Source organism: Medicago sativa, chromosome 8, assembly GCF_051527215.1.
Source record: "Medicago sativa cultivar Bolivia chromosome 8, Bolivia_mono, whole genome shotgun sequence".
NCBI lineage: Eukaryota > Viridiplantae > Streptophyta > Magnoliopsida > Fabales > Fabaceae > Medicago > Medicago sativa.
Genome location: NC_140756.1, coordinates 35569087 through 35587300, shown reverse-complemented (window position 1 = coordinate 35587300; position 18214 = coordinate 35569087). Strand labels below are relative to the sequence as shown.

General features: G+C 35.6%; 2 protein-coding genes, 1 long non-coding RNA gene and 1 pseudogene across 4 annotated transcripts; 2 read left to right on the top strand and 2 right to left on the bottom strand.

Annotated features, from left to right (window-relative positions):
• Positions 1–2380: 2380 nt before the first annotated feature.
• LOC146898787 (organic cation/carnitine transporter 3-like) lies at positions 2381–4072 on the top strand. Its single transcript, XM_085735108.1, has one exon. The coding sequence runs from the start codon at positions 2401–2403 to the stop codon at positions 3979–3981; it is 1581 nt and encodes a 526-aa protein (XP_085591234.1). The 5' UTR covers positions 2381–2400; the 3' UTR covers positions 3982–4072.
• A 127-nt stretch (positions 4073–4199) lies between these two features.
• LOC146898786 (anaphase-promoting complex subunit 8-like) lies at positions 4200–8273 on the bottom strand (annotated as a pseudogene). The gene is made up of 3 exons (XR_015022553.1): positions 7908–8273; positions 4584–5841; positions 4200–4462 (listed from the first exon to the last, which is right to left on the bottom strand). The product of XR_015022553.1 is annotated as an anaphase-promoting complex subunit 8-like (transcript).
• Positions 8274–11805: 3532 nt separating this feature from the next.
• LOC146898784 (PCNA domain-containing protein) lies at positions 11806–17467 on the top strand. The gene is made up of 6 exons (XM_085739492.1): positions 11806–12048; positions 12145–12299; positions 14505–14625; positions 15401–15520; positions 16691–16761; positions 16861–17467. The coding sequence occupies exons 1-6, from the start codon at positions 11857–11859 to the stop codon at positions 17090–17092; spliced, it is 891 nt and encodes a 296-aa protein (XP_085595618.1). The 5' UTR covers positions 11806–11856; the 3' UTR covers positions 17093–17467.
• Positions 15676–16591, bottom strand: LOC146898785 (uncharacterized). Its single transcript, XR_015024250.1, has 2 exons — positions 16200–16591; positions 15676–15855 (listed from the first exon to the last, which is right to left on the bottom strand). It is a non-coding gene; the product is annotated as an uncharacterized LOC146898785 (long non-coding RNA).
• Positions 17468–18214: the final 747 nt, after the last annotated feature.

Here is an 18214-nt window from a genome sequence, read left to right as displayed (position 1 = left end):
GCTCATTACAGGTGTAGAATCACTCAGTTGACATTGATATGGAGGAACAAAAGGTGACAGTTAAAGGAAATGTAAACCCACAAGATATTTTTTACACGGTATCCCAAATTGGAAAGAAAACTGAATTCTGGGTGGAGGCTGAACCTGATAACAATCCTTCAGAAGCTGCAACTGGTGCTGCCTAAGACACTACTCATTGTGGTATCTAACAAACACATATTTTCTTAATTTGTTCACTGGTGTGCTTTGAAATCGAACTAGAAATTAATTAAGATGTCATTTTAACCTACTTGGGCTAGCATTGCGATATTGACTTAGGACCTAGTAGTGTGGTCCTCCTCAAGGTCTCAGACTCAATTATCTTTTGTGCTAATTTGTGTGGACTAATTTAGTTTTTAAAAAAATAAAATTAAGTTGTCCTTTTTCCTCCTTGATACTAATTTTTTCCCTCTTCATTTACATTTTTATTACTTCAATGTTATTTTTTTGGACTTATTATTACTTCAATATTCTGTTGTGCTAGTGTGTTTCAGCAAGAGGTTATGAAGCATAGTCAAGAATAAATTTTACATTTTGCATTTGTGCTAGAACCAAACAAAAGTAATAGATTTGTCACTTAATAAAAAAATACGCATTTAGTTAAGAGCAATTATAGGATCGTTTGTTTCTTTGGTGTCAAGGTAATAGCTATGAATAGTCATCGACTCCCAATAAAGGGTAGCAGAATGCGACCTATTATGGGACATAGACTGCATTACAAACGTATGATCATTACGCTTCAACCGGGTTATTCTATTCCACCTCTTAGAAAGAAAAGAACTTAAATAAAAATACACTTAATAGCATGGCGATACATTTATACAAAACTTCTATCCCGAGCAGCCGCAATGGAGCCGTAGACAGTCAAGTGAAATCCAATTCACGAAATCGTTTGATTTATGGACAGCATCATTGTGGTAAAGGCCGTAATGCCAGAGGAATCATTACCGCAGGGCATAGAGGAGGAGGTCATAAGCGTCTATACCGTAAAATAGATTTTCGACGGAATGAAAAAGATATATATGGTCGAATCGTAACTATCGAATACGACCCTAAAAGAAATGCACACATTTGTCTCATACACTATGGGGATGGTGAGAAAAGATATATTTTACACCCCAGAGGGGCTATAATTGGAGATACCATTGTTTATGGTACAGAAGTTCCTATAAAAATGGGAAATGCCCTACCTTTGAGTGCGGTTTAATTGTCAGTTTTACTGGGTATGCCTTATATACTGCTTTTGGGCAACCCTCTCAACAACTAAGAGATCCATTCGAAGAACATGGGGACAATTAATAAAAAAATACGCATTTAGTTAAGAGCAATTATAGGATCGTTTGTTACATAAATGAAAAGAATGATTTGAATATTAAAAAAAATTTGTTTACGAAGGAAAAAAAAGTGCATTTTAGGGGTACTTACACTAGGGCTACTTAAAACAGGAATATACAGAAAAAATAAATAAAAAAAGATTAGGACTAATTTTTTTTTTTAGGGAAAAGACTAGAAGTGATATAACCAATAGGGCAAAAATAATAAATCATGTAATGGGATACGTGTGCTTGGTTGAAATCACAAACTAATTACATCAATATTTCACCAACAAAAAAATATGTTAACACATAGATGTAGTCCAGTTAGGTTAGCTCAGTTGATAGAACAATACGTAGTATATCGAGAAGAGGTTCAGGTTCAAAGTCCGAACACTTCACTTAAGCATGTTTTTGTTAAAATAAGACTCTTTAGCGATTAGCTCAAAAAAAGTATTGTGTATACACTCCATAGCGGCTGCTGGGTCAAAAAGGAAGGGAAGAACAGCTGGGTTGATAATTTTATCCTTTTATATTACTTTTTGTAGAAATATCTTTATTTATATATGGACATGATAATACTTGTTGTTCGTATAAAATAAAATAATATACATGGTGGACATGAGGGTCTTTTTTTAGAAGAAAATAGTGGACATGAGGGTGTTATTTTATGAAAAATAATTATAAAATTGAATTGCTACTAAGAATATCTAGATGATACTATAGTTAGTCATGCATGCATATTCCCCATATATATATATATGGTAATGTTAACCGGTGCCCCCGAGACACTGGTTAAGGATTCAAATGTAGTAAGTTTTACATTGGAACTTGTGTTGTCAACTATTCAAAAACAAAAAAAGTGTTATTTTCATTTTAAAACTTCATTTTTTTAGTTTCCATAACCAGTGTCCCGGGGCACTGGTTAACAAGACTCATATATATATATATATATATATATATATATATATATATATATATATATATATATATATATATATAGTCATTACAACAAGAATTCTATAGAAAAACTACATAGACTCTTGATATGGGCGATCCAACTCCTCTTCTGAGCCAACCCAATAACACTAGTGACACAAAAACATCACCAAATAAACACTTTCCTTCTCTTGGCTTCACAATTGAAAAGTGCATAGGTGAACTCAATTGGAGTCAATTCTTCCAAGCTCTTCTTATATCATTTGCTTGGATCTTTGATGCACAACAAACATTCATCACTGTTTTCACCGATGCACTTCCATCATGGCACTGCACCGGTGAAAACACTGAGATTTTGAATGGCTGCTACTCAACAACATCATTTAATGATGTGTGTAAGTTTCCCATAGGCTCGTGGGCTTGGGATGGGCCAGCACAGGCTTCCATCATATCCGAATGGGCCATGCAGTGTGAGAGCTCTATCATCACAGGCCTTCCAGCTTCCATGTTCTTCATGGGCTGCTTAGTTGGTGGGCTTTTCTTGTCCACACTTGCAGACTCCTCATCACTTGGTCGCAAGAACATGCTCTTCTTCTCAACTCTCTTGATGGCTCTTTCCTCATTCTTCACCACTTTCTCTCCCAACATTTGGATATACTCATTGCTTAAATTCTTATCTGGATTTGGCCGCGCTACCATTGGCACTTCATCGCTTGTTCTAGCTTCCGAGCTCGTTGGAAAGCGATGGCGAGGTAAGATTAGTGTCATTGGTTTCTTTTGTTTCACTATAGGTTTCTTGTCCCTTCCTGCTATGGCTTATGCAAACAAAACTTCCTCATGGAGGAACCTTTACTTGTGGACATCAATTCCAACAATATTCTATTGCATGCTGGTGAAAATTTTCGTTCAAGAATCACCTAGATGGCTTCTACTAAGAGGGAAAAAAGAGGAAGCAATAGCTACACTAAAATACATCACTTCAATCACTCAAAGTAACCTAAATTTATCCATCAACAATATGTCTTCACATGAGGAAGAAAACAATTTAAATGTTGATTTGTTTTATGCCCTCAAACTTTTGTTGCAAAAGAAATGGTCCTCAAGGAGACTATTGTTGATTATGGCATTAGGTTTTGGAATTGGAGTTGTCTATTATGGTATGCCACTAGGTCTTGGAAACTTGTCCTTTAATCTTTACTTAAGTGTTACTTTTAATGCCCTAAGTGAGATACCATCTTCATTGGTCACATTTTTCTTCATAGACAAGTTTAAAAGGAGAGTTGCATTGTTTGTGTTTTGTATCATAAGTGGTGTTTTGAGTATAATGTCCACTATTGAAGGGGAACTATGGAGTAAGATGCAAATAGGGTTTGAGTTGATATCTTTTTTTAGTGCTTGCACTTCATTTAGTATTTACTTGATATACACAACTGAATTGTTTCCAACTTGTGTGAGGAATTCAGCTTTGTCAATGGCTAGGCTTGCCGTGGTGTTTGGTGGAGCTTTTAGTCCATTGTTGGTGGGTGCTGGTAGAGGAAATAAGTTTCTATGTTATGGGTTTTTTGGGTTGGCTATTGGTTTTAGTGGAGTGTTTGGAGTGTTCTTACCTGAGACAAAAGGGAGAGCACTTTGTGATACAATGGATGAAGAAGAAAACAAAGATAAAATTTCTTGTGATATATTGGCTTGAGCTGAGCCAAATCCATAAAGTTTTGTGTAAGTTATTCACGTATTTGTCGGGGATACATTGTGTGAAAAAATAATGAATTTAATTTGCTTTAGTAGAGTGTTTATTTAGGTACAGTCAATTAAAAGTTCAATAATATGTTAGAATAACTTAATTAAAAATTTGGCTCATATGTGTAATTAAGCACTCTATTTAAAATAAAATCAAAAAACTAAAACGACGAGCCATCAAAAAGGAAGTGGGAGATATCAACTAAGTTGGCACCATTAAAAAAAAAAACTAATCTTTACATTTTCATGTTTGCCATTAGTTCTGATGCAGCACAAAGTATTTGAATTAATCGAAACCAAAATTGAAGAATGCAGCACATAACACAGTACTTCATCAAGAGACATTAGGGAGGAAAGTGATCAACATCCGATGGAAGGAAACTAGATTGTGACGATCGCATCCCTCTAAGTAAACTTTTTGCTGTCTCCATCTCCTGAAAGAATGATTTAGATCATTAAATTATTTGGTATGAACAAATTCATTGAAATTGAGAGTGTAGTTATTATTAAAGAAATAAAAAAAATTGAAAGTGTAGGTAAATATCTTAGACTCACGGGGCCAGTATAATCAAGAAGACGAGTACAATAAGCCTCTGCTTCTTCAAATCTTCTCATCTATTTGTAATAATTTGCAAGAAAGAGCAAAGCCTCAACCATGTTAGGTCCATTCCTCTCTTCAGATTCCATCCTCTCTAAATCCTTTTTGTAGTAAAATGCTGCCTCTTCATGGTGTCCCAGCTCTGAATGCAGCTTTCCAAGTTGGTGCATAGCAATTGCTTCACCGTCATTACAATTTGATGCCCTTCTGTAACACTTTATCGCCTCATCGAGCATGTGAATCTGGTCATTTTCATAGCATTGAGCCATTGCAATTGACAACCGGGAATCATTTGGCTGATAGAAAACAGATTCTTTGAAGTAATGAAGCGCCCAAAAAGGCTTACCCATCATCTCGTAAGTTTGTCCTAGTCCATACCAAGCACGGTAATCACGCCGGTCTATATCAACAGCCTGACGATAGGCACCCACAGCAGTGCCCGTGTTTTTCATTTCTACATACTCATGACCCATAAGTGTCCAAGCAGATAGATAGTTTCTGTTCAGTTTAAGGGCTCTCCTAAAATATTGAACTGCTTTTTCATGATGCCCCTTTAAACTGTAATAATTCCCAATAATATAACAAGATTCAGGTCTATATTTATCGGTCACGGATACTTTATGAGCAAGGTGACTCAAAGCAGAAATGCATTCCTTAGCATACAGCACATTGGAGTACACATCCATGTCATCCACTCTATAAGGATCAGTCCTCAGCAGTTCTTCAAATATAGCTTCAACTTGATCAAATTCTTTCAAACTGTATTGGGTTTTAGCAATTTGAGCTTGGATGTAAATTGTAATTACTAAAACCAAAAGCTGCGAGTAAATATTCATATTTTGAAAGAGACTCATTATGCATCCTTAGTTCTTGGTAGAGACTGGCAAGAAAAAAGTCCTTCATCCAATGACTACTGAGATTAAGACTATTTAAGATATCAACGGAAGTGCATAAGGATTGCAGCTCAGTCCAGGCATTCCAGTTTCAAGGGTAGCTATTTACAGATTCCACAAGAACTGTACGTGACAAAGTTTTATTGCCTTTCTGTTTCAGTACGAGACCATATAAGTACAAACAAAAGGGATCAATTGCGTCGTTCTTGCGAAGTGTAGACAACTCCCTCTCTAATGAAACCAACTCCTGATTCACAACATCACTTTTACCAAGAGGTCCGTCAAGTTCTATCGTCTCTTCCTCTTTTCGCTTTTCTCCTGCCTGTAAGAAGTACAAAACATGAACAAAGAAGTTAAGGACATGAAATTCCAAAAACTAAAAAAACTCGGTTCTTTTAAACTGATATTATGTAAATTAATTTAGTGTTAATTAATGCACTACGTCAGATCAGTTGATTGTGATATTGGTATGCGACAGTGCCCAATACATTATCTTTATCAAGGTTAAAAAAAACACAAAATATACGGGTTATAAAGTTGATATGATAACTGAATCATAAAACACACTTATAAAGAAATTAAAATAATAACTTCCTAAATGCTAACATAACTTACATTAACTTCTACTTGCTTCAGAAAAATAAGATAATAACTTCCTAATTGTTAACATAACTGACACTAACTTCCACTTCCTTCTTTCATAAACCCTCCATATCTTAGACTTATCTTTCCCCACTTCCACTAATGCTTCTTCCTCATCAGTGTATGGTGTCCTATCATTACCCACCGCTTGAAAAACAACCTTGTCCTCAAGGTTGGCACTAGTTTCTATCACCCTTCTTGCTGCCGGGGAAGCCTTCAATTTGTTTGAGAAACAAATAGGAATGGGGCCATTGAAGGCACTAATGCTGGATATAAGTTGCACCCAAATGCTTGAGGACCAAAACTTCCTAATGATCTTTATTTGTTCCTTCCTAATGCAACATGGTAGGAAACAACAAACAATAATTTTTCGTTTTAACTCAATGGCAGCAATGCTCTTTATTTGAACTATAGTCTCCTCAGTTGCTAGTTTAGCCTTGGATTGAACAAGTTGCGACTCATCAGAGAGACCGAACATTAATATTTTCAGAAAAACAATATCTGCCACACCAACCAAGACATCTTAGAGCAGCACACCCTTACAATTCAAACCCCTGAAGCTTAAAACCCCCCTAGGCACTATAACAGCGTTCCACAAAAAGTCACCTTGTAAAATATAAGAATTGGTGCAGTTCTCCAACAATACACAAGTTATGGGTGTAGTCCTCGTTTCTAAGCAAGTTGGAGATAGAATGGAGTCAATAAATATAGGAGTCAAGAAACATTTCGCTCTCTCAAGGTCGTATGTCATCGTCCACTGTGATTGTGGATGAGCCACCGCCTGCAACCTGGTGTCCGGCGGTTCTGGCACCGGAGGATTGCAGACCACCAACTCCCGTGGTTTGGGTGGCAGTCACTGCTGTGGCTTAGTTACTGTCGTAATGGACAGTGTGTCCGGAGGATCTGGTAATGGTGGCGGTATGTATGGATGATGCACCACCAGACTCGTGTATATTTTCTCTCCCTCTTTCAACATAGTTGGATCTCCGGATACGAACTTCCATGATGCTTTCATCATAGTCTTTTCCAACAACGACCTCTGGACAGTCAAAGTACCTAACACACGTGAAAGATCTGGACAAGGAAGAACTACCGTGAATATGCCAGCGTTCTGCAGTGTCGTTTCGTGAAGGATGGTCGCAAGTGGATCTGACACATGGAATCGACGGAGGTCACAAGTCTCACACTCACACGATCTCCTCCACAATGTTGTTTGGTTCCGTCTCTTGTTTCTTCTGCTTCTTCCTTTGCCGGTGTCAATTATGTTTGCAACTCATTTTTCTGATGGTTCGTCGTTGCATCTGTTACCGGCAACTCTTTCCAACCAGAACTGAGATTCCTCACAGAAACAGGCCTCAACTGCTTTTCCATCTCTGTCCTTAGCATTTGACGAAATTCCAACACAAACAAATTGATGGATTCCCCTAACCTGTCTATCCTTGCTGCTATTGCATCAATTCTTTCATCCGTTTTTGCTTCCAACACTTCTTCATCAATCATTTTGAATGGATTAACTTAAGTAATGGGTCTACATGTTCGTGCGTTTCGCACCATATAGCACTGCTCTTAAATTAATCAAAACAGACGAAACTTTTTTATGATAAATATGTCACACACATGATCAAATGATTAATTAATCCAAGTATCTATCATTGGTAAAAAAAAAAAAACACAATTTTAGTGAAAACACAATCCAGCCACAGAGATAAACAAAGCGATACAATAGTGTTTCAAAAGAAAACTAACCAAATAGAGAGCATAAGATCGCAAGAATACTGATTTCCGATCAATTTGATCACGTAGAAAATAAGCAGCTCTCCTATACTGACGGAGATGGAACAAAGACTTGGCGAAATGGTAAACACCGCTTTCAGCAGGTTCATCTTCTTCCATAACCGAGACATCTGAAACAACGGCATTCGGTGTTGCATCATCGGATGGATTTTGATCGATCGCTACCAATTGCTCTGCTGCCCTGCATGCATGAAAACGAAACCACACAACACGACGTTTCAGATAAGCGGAATAGAGACATCGATCGCTGAGTTGTTGAAATGCGATGGTGAGTTCGGTTCTGCAACTTTCCTTCGAACTCATTTCTGAGTTGTTGAAACTGTGTTGTGCTTAGGGTTTGAAGTTTGAAGTTTTCTCTATTCTACGGCTACAACCGCGTTTTTCCTTTTTAATTACGAATTTTTATTTTTATTTTGAAGGAAATGTATTTGGAAAGATTTTTATCCGAAAAAAAAATGTTTCAAAAGATTGACTGCACGTCTGCACAAGTTTCTAATTGAATTTTCTTTTACAAAAAAATTGCTTGATACAAATTGAATTACGTATTTTTATTTTTTTCTAAGGAAATTACGTATTTATTGTCGGGTATGTATCTGCAGTCTATTATTCTAAAAAATGAAAAAACACAGTTTTTTTCTTTTTTTTTTCTTTCTATAGAAAATAAAAATAAAAGATTGACGGCACAAAGTTTCTGATGTCTTCAGAAAAAAAAAGTTTTGATTAAAAATTGCACAAATAAAATTGCTTAATACAAACAAATAAGCACATCAACGTTTATTGAAAAAAATGATTTTGTTAATTATATTTTCAAGTGAACCATCAATCAAAACAAACCAAAGTCCCCGTGAGCTTAGCTCAGTTGGTAAGGACAATGCATAATATATGCAAGGTCTGGGGTTCGAATCCCGGACACCACAAAAAAAATCAAAACAAACCAAATATCATCGGTTTAGTTTGATTTGATTTCACTATTGAAAAGGTGCTGAAAACCAAGTAGACTAGGTCGGTTTGAATTTTTTTTGACTAATAATCGAACCAAACTGAATAGTTACACCCATACTAGATGCAATCTGGGGTTCGAATCCCGGACACCACAAAAAAAATCAAAACAAACCAAATATCATCGGTTTAGTTTGATTTGATTTCACTATTGAAAAAGTGCTGAAAACCAAGTAGACTAGGTCAGTTTGAATTTTTTTTGACTAATAATCGAACCAAACTGAATAGTTACACCCATACTAGATGCAATCAATTTTGACTTTCTTTAGCATGAGTAATCTCAAATCCGCTAGACCTAGTGACTTTCATCCTCTCTTCTTCAATTCTAATTGGCATGTTCTTGGTATTTGATTCTTTGTTTGTGATAAATGCATTTCATGATCCGGACAACATTAAATGAGTCAACACCACTCTTTTCACGTTAATCTCCAAATGTGAAGATCCAAATAACATCATCCGATTTCACCTAATTGCACTCTACAATTCAATTTACAAGATCCTCACAAAGACTCTTTCTCAACGTCTCATAACTATTCTTCCTCGTGTGATCTCTCTTCATCAAAGAAACTTTATTCCTAATATGTGCATTTCTGATAAGATTCTCATTCTTTAAGAAGATATCCAGACCATGTCAAACTTGAATGGAAAAGAAAGGTTATATGATCCTAAAATTAGATCTTGAATGACATCTTTGATAGGAAATTCAATGAAGATTCCTTAAACAATCTTCAAGTTCCTTCTTGGATATGTCATATTATCAAGGCCTGCATCTCTCCGGCCACTATATTTTTTAATTAGAATGGTCGTTCTACCCCAAAATGTGAATCCTCCAGAGATATTCGACAAGGCGATTTTATTTCTCCTTATCTTATCTTTCTTTGCATGGAACAATTAGGTCATATGATTTAAGACAATGTTAATGACGATACTTAATGCCCTATTGCTTTTAGTCACGGGAAAATGGTTTCTCTCTCCCACATCTTTTTTTATGATGATATTGTTATAAGGGTTGATACTTATACTTCTCAAATAGAAACCATTTAATCTTGCTTGGGTCACTTTTGTACAAACTTGGGGTAGAAAATCAATCTTGCTAGATCTAAGGTTTTCTTTTAAAAAATGTCTCATTTACTGGTGCAACTTTTTTTAATAATGTTGTAGGCATTGGAGTTACGAATGAATTGAGAATTTATCTTGACGCCTATATGATTCACCAGAGAATCTCTAAACATGCTTTTGATTTCATGATTTCCTGCACTAAAAAGAAGTTAGTTGGGTGGAAAACTTATTCGCTTTCTTCAACTTGACGTATTACTCTTGCTTAGTCCACTCTGATTGAAATTCCATGTTATACCCCTTCAAATAACTTGCTTATTTATTATTGTCTATGATGATGTTGAATTTTTTTTGTGAGTTATCTGAGGTGGCACTTAAGGCCACAAACTTTCCCTTGGTTTATTGGGAGACAATTTGAGCTACTAAGATTGAAGGTTGTCTTGGATTCCAAACTCTTTATGAAACTTATATGATGAAGTTAACTTGGCATATGATTTCTCATCATAGGAAGCTTTGAGTCCAAGTTTCCCATTCTAAATATACTTGTAAAATTATATTATCATTCATTCCATCACTTGCCATTGCAAAGCTACCCCGACTTGAAAAGGGATTCTTAATGATAATGATACGACTTAATATTGTTACGACCAATGAGGTTGGTGGATCCAAAACCCTTAATATGTGTCCTATATGATTCATCTTTTTTTAGATTAAAAGTTGCTTTAATCTAGTCACTAAATTACTCCAAAAAAATCTCAATTTTAAAAAAAAGAGCAAATTGCACTTACCTCCCCTGAGGTTTTATTAAAAGTCACTCACCTCCCCTCTAGTTTAGAAAAAACATTAACCTCCCTTAATTGTTTCATGATTGGAGCACTTTCCCCCATTGGACACTAACATCTGTTAATTTTAACTGTGCACACCAAATAGACAAACACTAAAGAATTGGAAAATTAAAACGAACGTCAATCATGATATGTCAAAATTAATACCCTCTTCATCGTTTATCAGTTTGGATTTTTCTCAATGTTATCCTCACTAAAGAATTAGCAAATTAAAAGGAACGTCCATTTTGTTTGTTATCCTAAGACTATTTTTTTGTTGCAAATTAAAAGGAACATGAGAATCATTGTTAATTGGGATTCTTATATGACTCATCATGTCCATTATTCTCCATCTTTTAACCCACCTTAAACACAGCCACGCAACAAATATGAGAATTTAGGGCCAAAAGTGATTAAAAATTGATAAGAATGAAATATTCAAATAACCTCTTGAGAATTGACGGATAAAGATGTAAGATGATGTCCAAGAAGGCTGGATGTTGGTGAGGAAGATTAAACGTTGTTTGATGGTATGCGATTAAGCAAGATGCAAGAGACAATGGTGTGAAGCCAGTTGTGATTTGGTGGAAAAGTGATGAAAGGTCGGTGACAATGATTCATATTCCTAGTTTTTGGGAGAAAAAGCAAATTAGGGTTTAACTTTTGATGTTAGAGATAAAAAGTGGATGTAGAAAGTTAGTTAACGGTGTTAGCATAAGGGAGGTTAATGTTTTTTCTAAACTAGAAGGGAGATGAGTGTCTTTTAATAAAACCTCAGGGGAGGTGAGTGCAATTTGCTCTAAAAAAAATAATTTAGACATCTTTTTTTGTGTTTTTAGTACAAAAGAGGGCCAAAGCCCCACATCATCTTTTTTATTATTTCTTTTTGACTAAAAAGACGAATAGGTTGTTCCCAACAAAAAAAAAAAAAACTTCAGAAGTTCAAATAATTTGAAGTAACAAGTAAGGTTAACTAGTGTGAGTGAGATTGTAGAGAACGAACAGAGGGTTTCATCCCGACCATGTCAGAAATGGACGAAGAAGCACCAGACGTTCTATGCGAACTGGAAAACGTACAAGGCTTAGTCGACGCCTTAACCGCCGTTCGGTGGAAACGCCACCAAGACGCCGTGTTAGATTTATCCGAACACGGCATCGTTTTAATCGTTGAAGAAAGTGGTTGTCTTCAAGCAAAGGTTTATCTCAAAAAAGAGGTACCAAATAATCCCATTTTCTTCTTCAATTTTATTCCAATTCTCATTGTTCTTTCTTTTTATTACTGAATTTGTTTTTTTTTTTTGTTGCTATAGCTATTTGTTCGATATGATTACAATGCAGAAGGACGACCTCGTTTTGGTGTGAGTTTAGGGCTTTTTGTTGATTGTTTGAACGCTTTTTCGGTTCCGGGTCATTCTGGTGTTATTCAGATTCAGTATCCTGGTCCTGATATGCAGCTTCTCCTCAAGTATGTGCTAACTGTCAACTTTTCGTTATTTGTTTTTCCCATTCAAATACACAAAATATAGCAACTAAATTTTGATATTACATGTCAGGGTGACGTCGGTGAGTTTGTCAGAATCATCCCGTGTCACCATGATTTTAGTAAAAGTTATACTTTAGAGCTTCGACAAAATTATAACGATGATTTAGGTCAAACAAATCACCGTCGTTCCATATATGGACTTAAGCCCTGTTTGGATAAATGGCTTATTTGCAGCTTATAGCACAAACACTTGTGTATAATCTACTTCTATAGCAAAAGTTAAAGGAAAGTAAAATTATTTTTATCTAAGCTATGAGCTATTTTCAAAAGCGATTTTGAAGAACTTATGAAAATAAGTCATTTATCAATAGATAAGCTCAAATAAGTCAATCCAAACAGGCCCTTAGTATACTTGGAGCTGTGGTGATTTTGTGTCTCGAGACAGGGGAAACTACAACTTGGACCTTCTGATCCACCGTTAGTTGCTTGGTTACCTATTTTGGTTCCAAACACTCACTATAAACTGTTAAGTATAAAGTAGTTCTGGTCCTAAAGTTGCTACACTAACTTGTCATGCACGTAGCAGTTGTGCGTTCGAACTGGAATCACGATAGTTGGCGAATCATGCTTTTGATGCAATCATGCAATTTGAACTGTCTGATTAAGTTTAGGCGATTTGAAATGTTGGAAAGTGAGCCTTACAATTTTAATCTAACAGTCCAAGTGAGTGATTGCGTGAATGTAGGGAATTAAAATTCTTGTGCAAGCTGCTATTTATGCTCGCAACCATACAAGTTGCGTACATGACATTCAATATGGTCATACTTTACTTGAACAATGTGCTTTCCATTTCCAATAAGGATCTATATGTTGAATTAGGTAGTTGAGACTTGACAGGTTTGGTGTTTCTTAAAAAGTTTTGCGACCAAAATGAAATAAAATATTGGCAAGGCATAATCCCCATGAATTTGTAGCTGGATGCAATGCAGTTTCAAATGTACACATCTTTACACAAGATGGCACATTAGCAGTGTTATCGATTGCAAATGGCGGAATGGCAAAAGTCTGCCATTTCAATCTACTATAGGCAATTTGTGATGAGACATCCATCATGGCGGCACAATAGGCTGTAATGGCGTGTTTATAGGGAAGGTTTTTGGCCTTCCACCATATTTCACCATCCGCCATCGACAACACTACATCAAGTTTACAGTTGTCATTTATGTATGATGTTAGCCTCTATATCATATTTGTTTTATGATGATTTGCTTTATTATCTGAGGTTGAGCAAATCACAACCTATATCAACCCAAAGAGTAAAAACAATATACTTAGTAAATAAACAACACAAAAAGAACTAGTGTGTATAATCCAAATTTAGTCCCAAAGCTCCTTGTAGACCCTTCTATTAATGTTTTGCCTGCACTTCCTTTCTAACTTCTCGTACATTAGGCAACTAAACAAGCTGCTATTATGCTTTATACCATTCTTATATAGTAAGCAGTGTATTGATGGCGGAGAGCCATAAAATTGTCTTTTATAGCTTCCACATCTGCCATAAAACGTCAGGGCACCACCATCCATTACAAATTGGCCATGGCAGTTCTCAAAAAATCTCCCACCACAATCCGCCATGGCCAATATTTGACAATACTGATAGTAAGTGAGATTTATGTGTGCTTAAAATGTGACTTAAATAGCCACACATGAGTAGTTGAAAAAAATCATGCTTAAATAAAACTAAGCATCCTCTAAATACCGATCAATGAAGATCACCCTGATATCGAGTATCAAGAAATCACTTCCATTTATGACAGTCACAAATTCCAACAGATTGCCTGTCACGGTTTAAGTCAAATTCCGACAGCTTCTAGCCTTCTACATCTAATTAGTTTTCTTTACTTGAGAAAAAAGTGACTGATAGAATCAAATTATTTAGTGATTATTGAAATCCAATTAGAATTTGTCGGAACTTTTAATTCTTAGTACTTATTTATTGTAAACAAAACTTCCACAGAATTTAAATTTCTTTATCAAGTAAGAATTTTTGGTTGAAGATGTAATTCCTTTCAGAATGGTAGCCAAATTAATGGTCATTTATTGGATTGAATTCTTTAGAATTCTACAAAAAAAACTTCATAGAATTGTATTATCTGTGTCTTAAATGTACTTCCTCTACATCTTCAGATCTGTAGATTCGCTGGATGCCAGTATTTGTGCAGAGATCAGAACAAGGATTCCTGATACTGTTGCATGGAACTACAATTTTGAACCTGCTGGGACTAACCCTTTGACCTTTACTGTTCAGGTATGCCATAAAATTCTCGACCGTTGCAGCTTGAATAATGACCTAGTATCCTTTGGATGTCGTTGGATTTTCTTAATGTACTTACCAATCCCCCGCCACCTCAGGGTCCTTCTACAAAATTTTGGATTTAATGTGATAGTTCAATGATGGAAATTGGACAAAAAATATAAAAGAAAACAATTTTTATTGATCAAAATCATTCAACCATTATATTACTGGTTACTAGTTGATCTTTTAGTAATAGTGTAATACACAATGCATTTATAAAATGATAATAATTATTGATTATGCATTCTGTGCTGTGCAGTAAAAAATTTGGAGGTGTCAATATCTTTTAATATGTTCAGTTACGTTTTATGTTTCTGTTTTAATATGATAAACTACATTATATGCTTCTTAATTTTGAATCTAGATTATATGCGTGTAAATGTTCGCACCTGCAAATGATACCTGGGAGAAAAACCATTGCTTGTATACGGTTAACTGATATTTTGATCGTTAAATTACACCTAGAGCTAGTTTGGATAAACTATAGATACACATGTTGAAAAAGAAATATTAAAAGAATCTTACGATATTTATGAATTTTTCAAACAACTTTTCATATAAGTGGAAATTAGCATCTGCATCTTAATTTGTTTTTAAAGCTCTCTTGCTAATCTCTTCTTGAACATCTATAAATTTATAAGGATTTTTTTGCTAGCGAACAACCATAGAATCATTTTAATTGGGAAGCTACTACTATAATTTGAAATTTGAGCCAAACTGGCCTTAGTCTGCAGCACTAAAGGAAGCTATTGAGGATCTTGAATGGCCTGGATCAAGCATCCAGATAACTATGGAGCCAGATCCTCCTTCTGTTACGTTGAGAGCTGAAGGACATGGGGACCTGCAGGCATAGTAGTTAATAGCGGATAGCGGCGCGTAGCGGCCGACCCCAAAAATGCTATAGCGGGATAGCGCCTAGCGCTATGACCGCTATTTCATCACTTTTGTGGACAAATTATATAAATAATACTATAAATTATAAACAAACATATATCTAATATAACATTCAAATCTCATGACACATTCATAAATCACAGTAAATCTTTTTCTTATCATTCAAATCCTTCCAGTGATTAAATTGCCAAGCAATGTCGAGATTATCACCGGTCCGCTTATGTCTTTGAGCACATGAGTCAACAGACATAGAGTTTGATTGAACACCAGAACCTGATGCTGCCATGACTGTGTTGTCCACAAAAACAACAAAAATAAGGAAACAGAGAGCAGAATAGAGGATGAACAAAACAGTAGAGGAAAACAACAGAGAAAGATTGAACTAAATGTGTCCTGCGTCTGAGAGTAGAGTTTATCATAGAGATCTCACAGATAACCGAAGTCATTTGTGTTTTTTTCAATCATTCATGAGAAAACAGAGAGGAAGAACAAAACAGAGGATATGTTTATGAACAGATTGTGATACGTTTATGAACAAAACAGAGGAAGAACAAAACAGAGAGGAAGAACAAAACATATTGTGATATGTTTATGAACAAAACAGAAAGGAAGATTTATAGAAGAGAGCAAACCTGAGGAACGGCGGCTGTAAGGAGAAGATGAACAGATCTGCCGTTTGATGCAGTTTTGAGAAGATGAACAGTGAGAAGATGAGATGCGTTTTTGAGATGAGAAGATGCGGTTGTAAAGAATGAAAGAATGAAGAGAGAAATTGAAGTTATTAGGGTTTGACGAAAATGACAAAAATACCCTTGTTTTTTTTTAAAAACCAAGGACAAACTTGTATTTTCAGGTAAAATGAAATAGCGGTGCTAGACTGCAAAACCGCTATGCAGTGTTGCGGCCGCTATTGCGCCGCTATCTCATAACGCTACGCTATGACTTATTGCATAGCGGTCCGGGACCGCACCGCACCGCGCGGCCGCTATTCGCCGCTATAGCGCCGCTATTGACTACTATGCCTGCAGGTTTGTATTGCTTTCGACTCAAATGGGCACATGCTTGATTTTTTTGGCTCCGCACTTTGAATTCATTATATTCACACAATTTTATATATTTTCAGATAGATTTCATGTATTGTGCGAATTCCGAACTCTTGGTAGCATTTCAGTGTGATCACCGGGCTTCTTTCAAGTATTAATTTTATTTCGAAGAAGTTTATTATTTAAGATACAATGTACCATTTACCAGCCATCGACTTATCTGTCATTTCGTTGCTTATGGTTATAACAGGTACAAATATAAGTTCCTCAGAGCATCAACTTCTAATATGCCTAGTAGTGTTATCAAAGAAAATAGATCAAGCAAGTTAAGCATTGGGAGAAGTGGAATGTTAAAAGTGCAGCATCTGGTTCCAATTTCCAAACCTACCTCTCACCCTTATGTCGATTCTGCCGGCTATCAACAACCTGGTCGAATAGCTCATATTGAATTCTTTGTGAAACCTGAGGAAAGTGAAGACTAAATGAATTGTTATTATTAGGTAGAATTAAGGAAAATGTGTGCCTTATAATTTTCCTTACATAGCTTTTCAAACCAAAACTGAGAAGAATGGTATAAACAAAGTAGCATGATAGAAATGCAGAGATAAAAGATATAGATTTGATAAGACAAAGTACATACTCAGGATGAAATTGGGATGTCTGTGATCCATACGCCTAGTGTGTTTGCCAGATAATTAAGTGTCATTGCACGGGAAATAGGAAATATGTTTAAATGATGTATTTCACTGTGGTTAGACCACTACATTGACATGAAGTAGATTATGAATTAAATGTATTGTCGAATTGTCTGTTTATGCTATACTTGAATCCATGCATGTTAATTCATTAGTTCTGAATTCTGGTGCTCTAATCATGATAATGCCTGCATGTTGTATGCTTGAATGAAAGCATGCTCAAATTTTAAATATGATGATGATGTCAATATGCATGCTAGTCTTGTTTCCTGGTTTGATTATAATCCTGAATGATTTTTATCTGAATATTCTGCAATGTTCCTGATGTTTGTTATGATCTAATCCATTAGACCAAAGAAATTACTGGATTAAGTATTACTTAATTGAGATAGAATCCTATAAAGTGGGGTCATAGAGGAGATAATGAAAACAGAGAGAGGTGGAGTCAATGAAGGAAGATAAGATGCGATATAACTTGGGCGAAGTCTCGTGCCAGAGAAATCCATAACCGTGTATTAGAATGACCGTGAAATGTTGGTAAGAGTGATTTAGTGTGGAGTGTACAAGGTAAGATCTAATAGAATATTAAGACGTAACTATGAATCCATAGACACCATAATTTTTTGAGATAATATAGACACCCATCATGAAAGGCATCATGAAAAACTTGTGAGTGGTTCACAGTAGCAGCTACATTCTTTTCTGTTTTCAATAGGATGCATTGGTTTTACACGTAGTTTGCATTTAGCTGAAACCGTTTTATAAGCTTGTTCTCGCATACAGAGTTTACATGCCATGTTTTATTTTAATGTGATGTATATATATATTGACAGTAATAAAGTTATAACATTTAATTCATCAAAATATGAGAGATACAAGATGGAATGTAATCAAAGATACACCGATTAA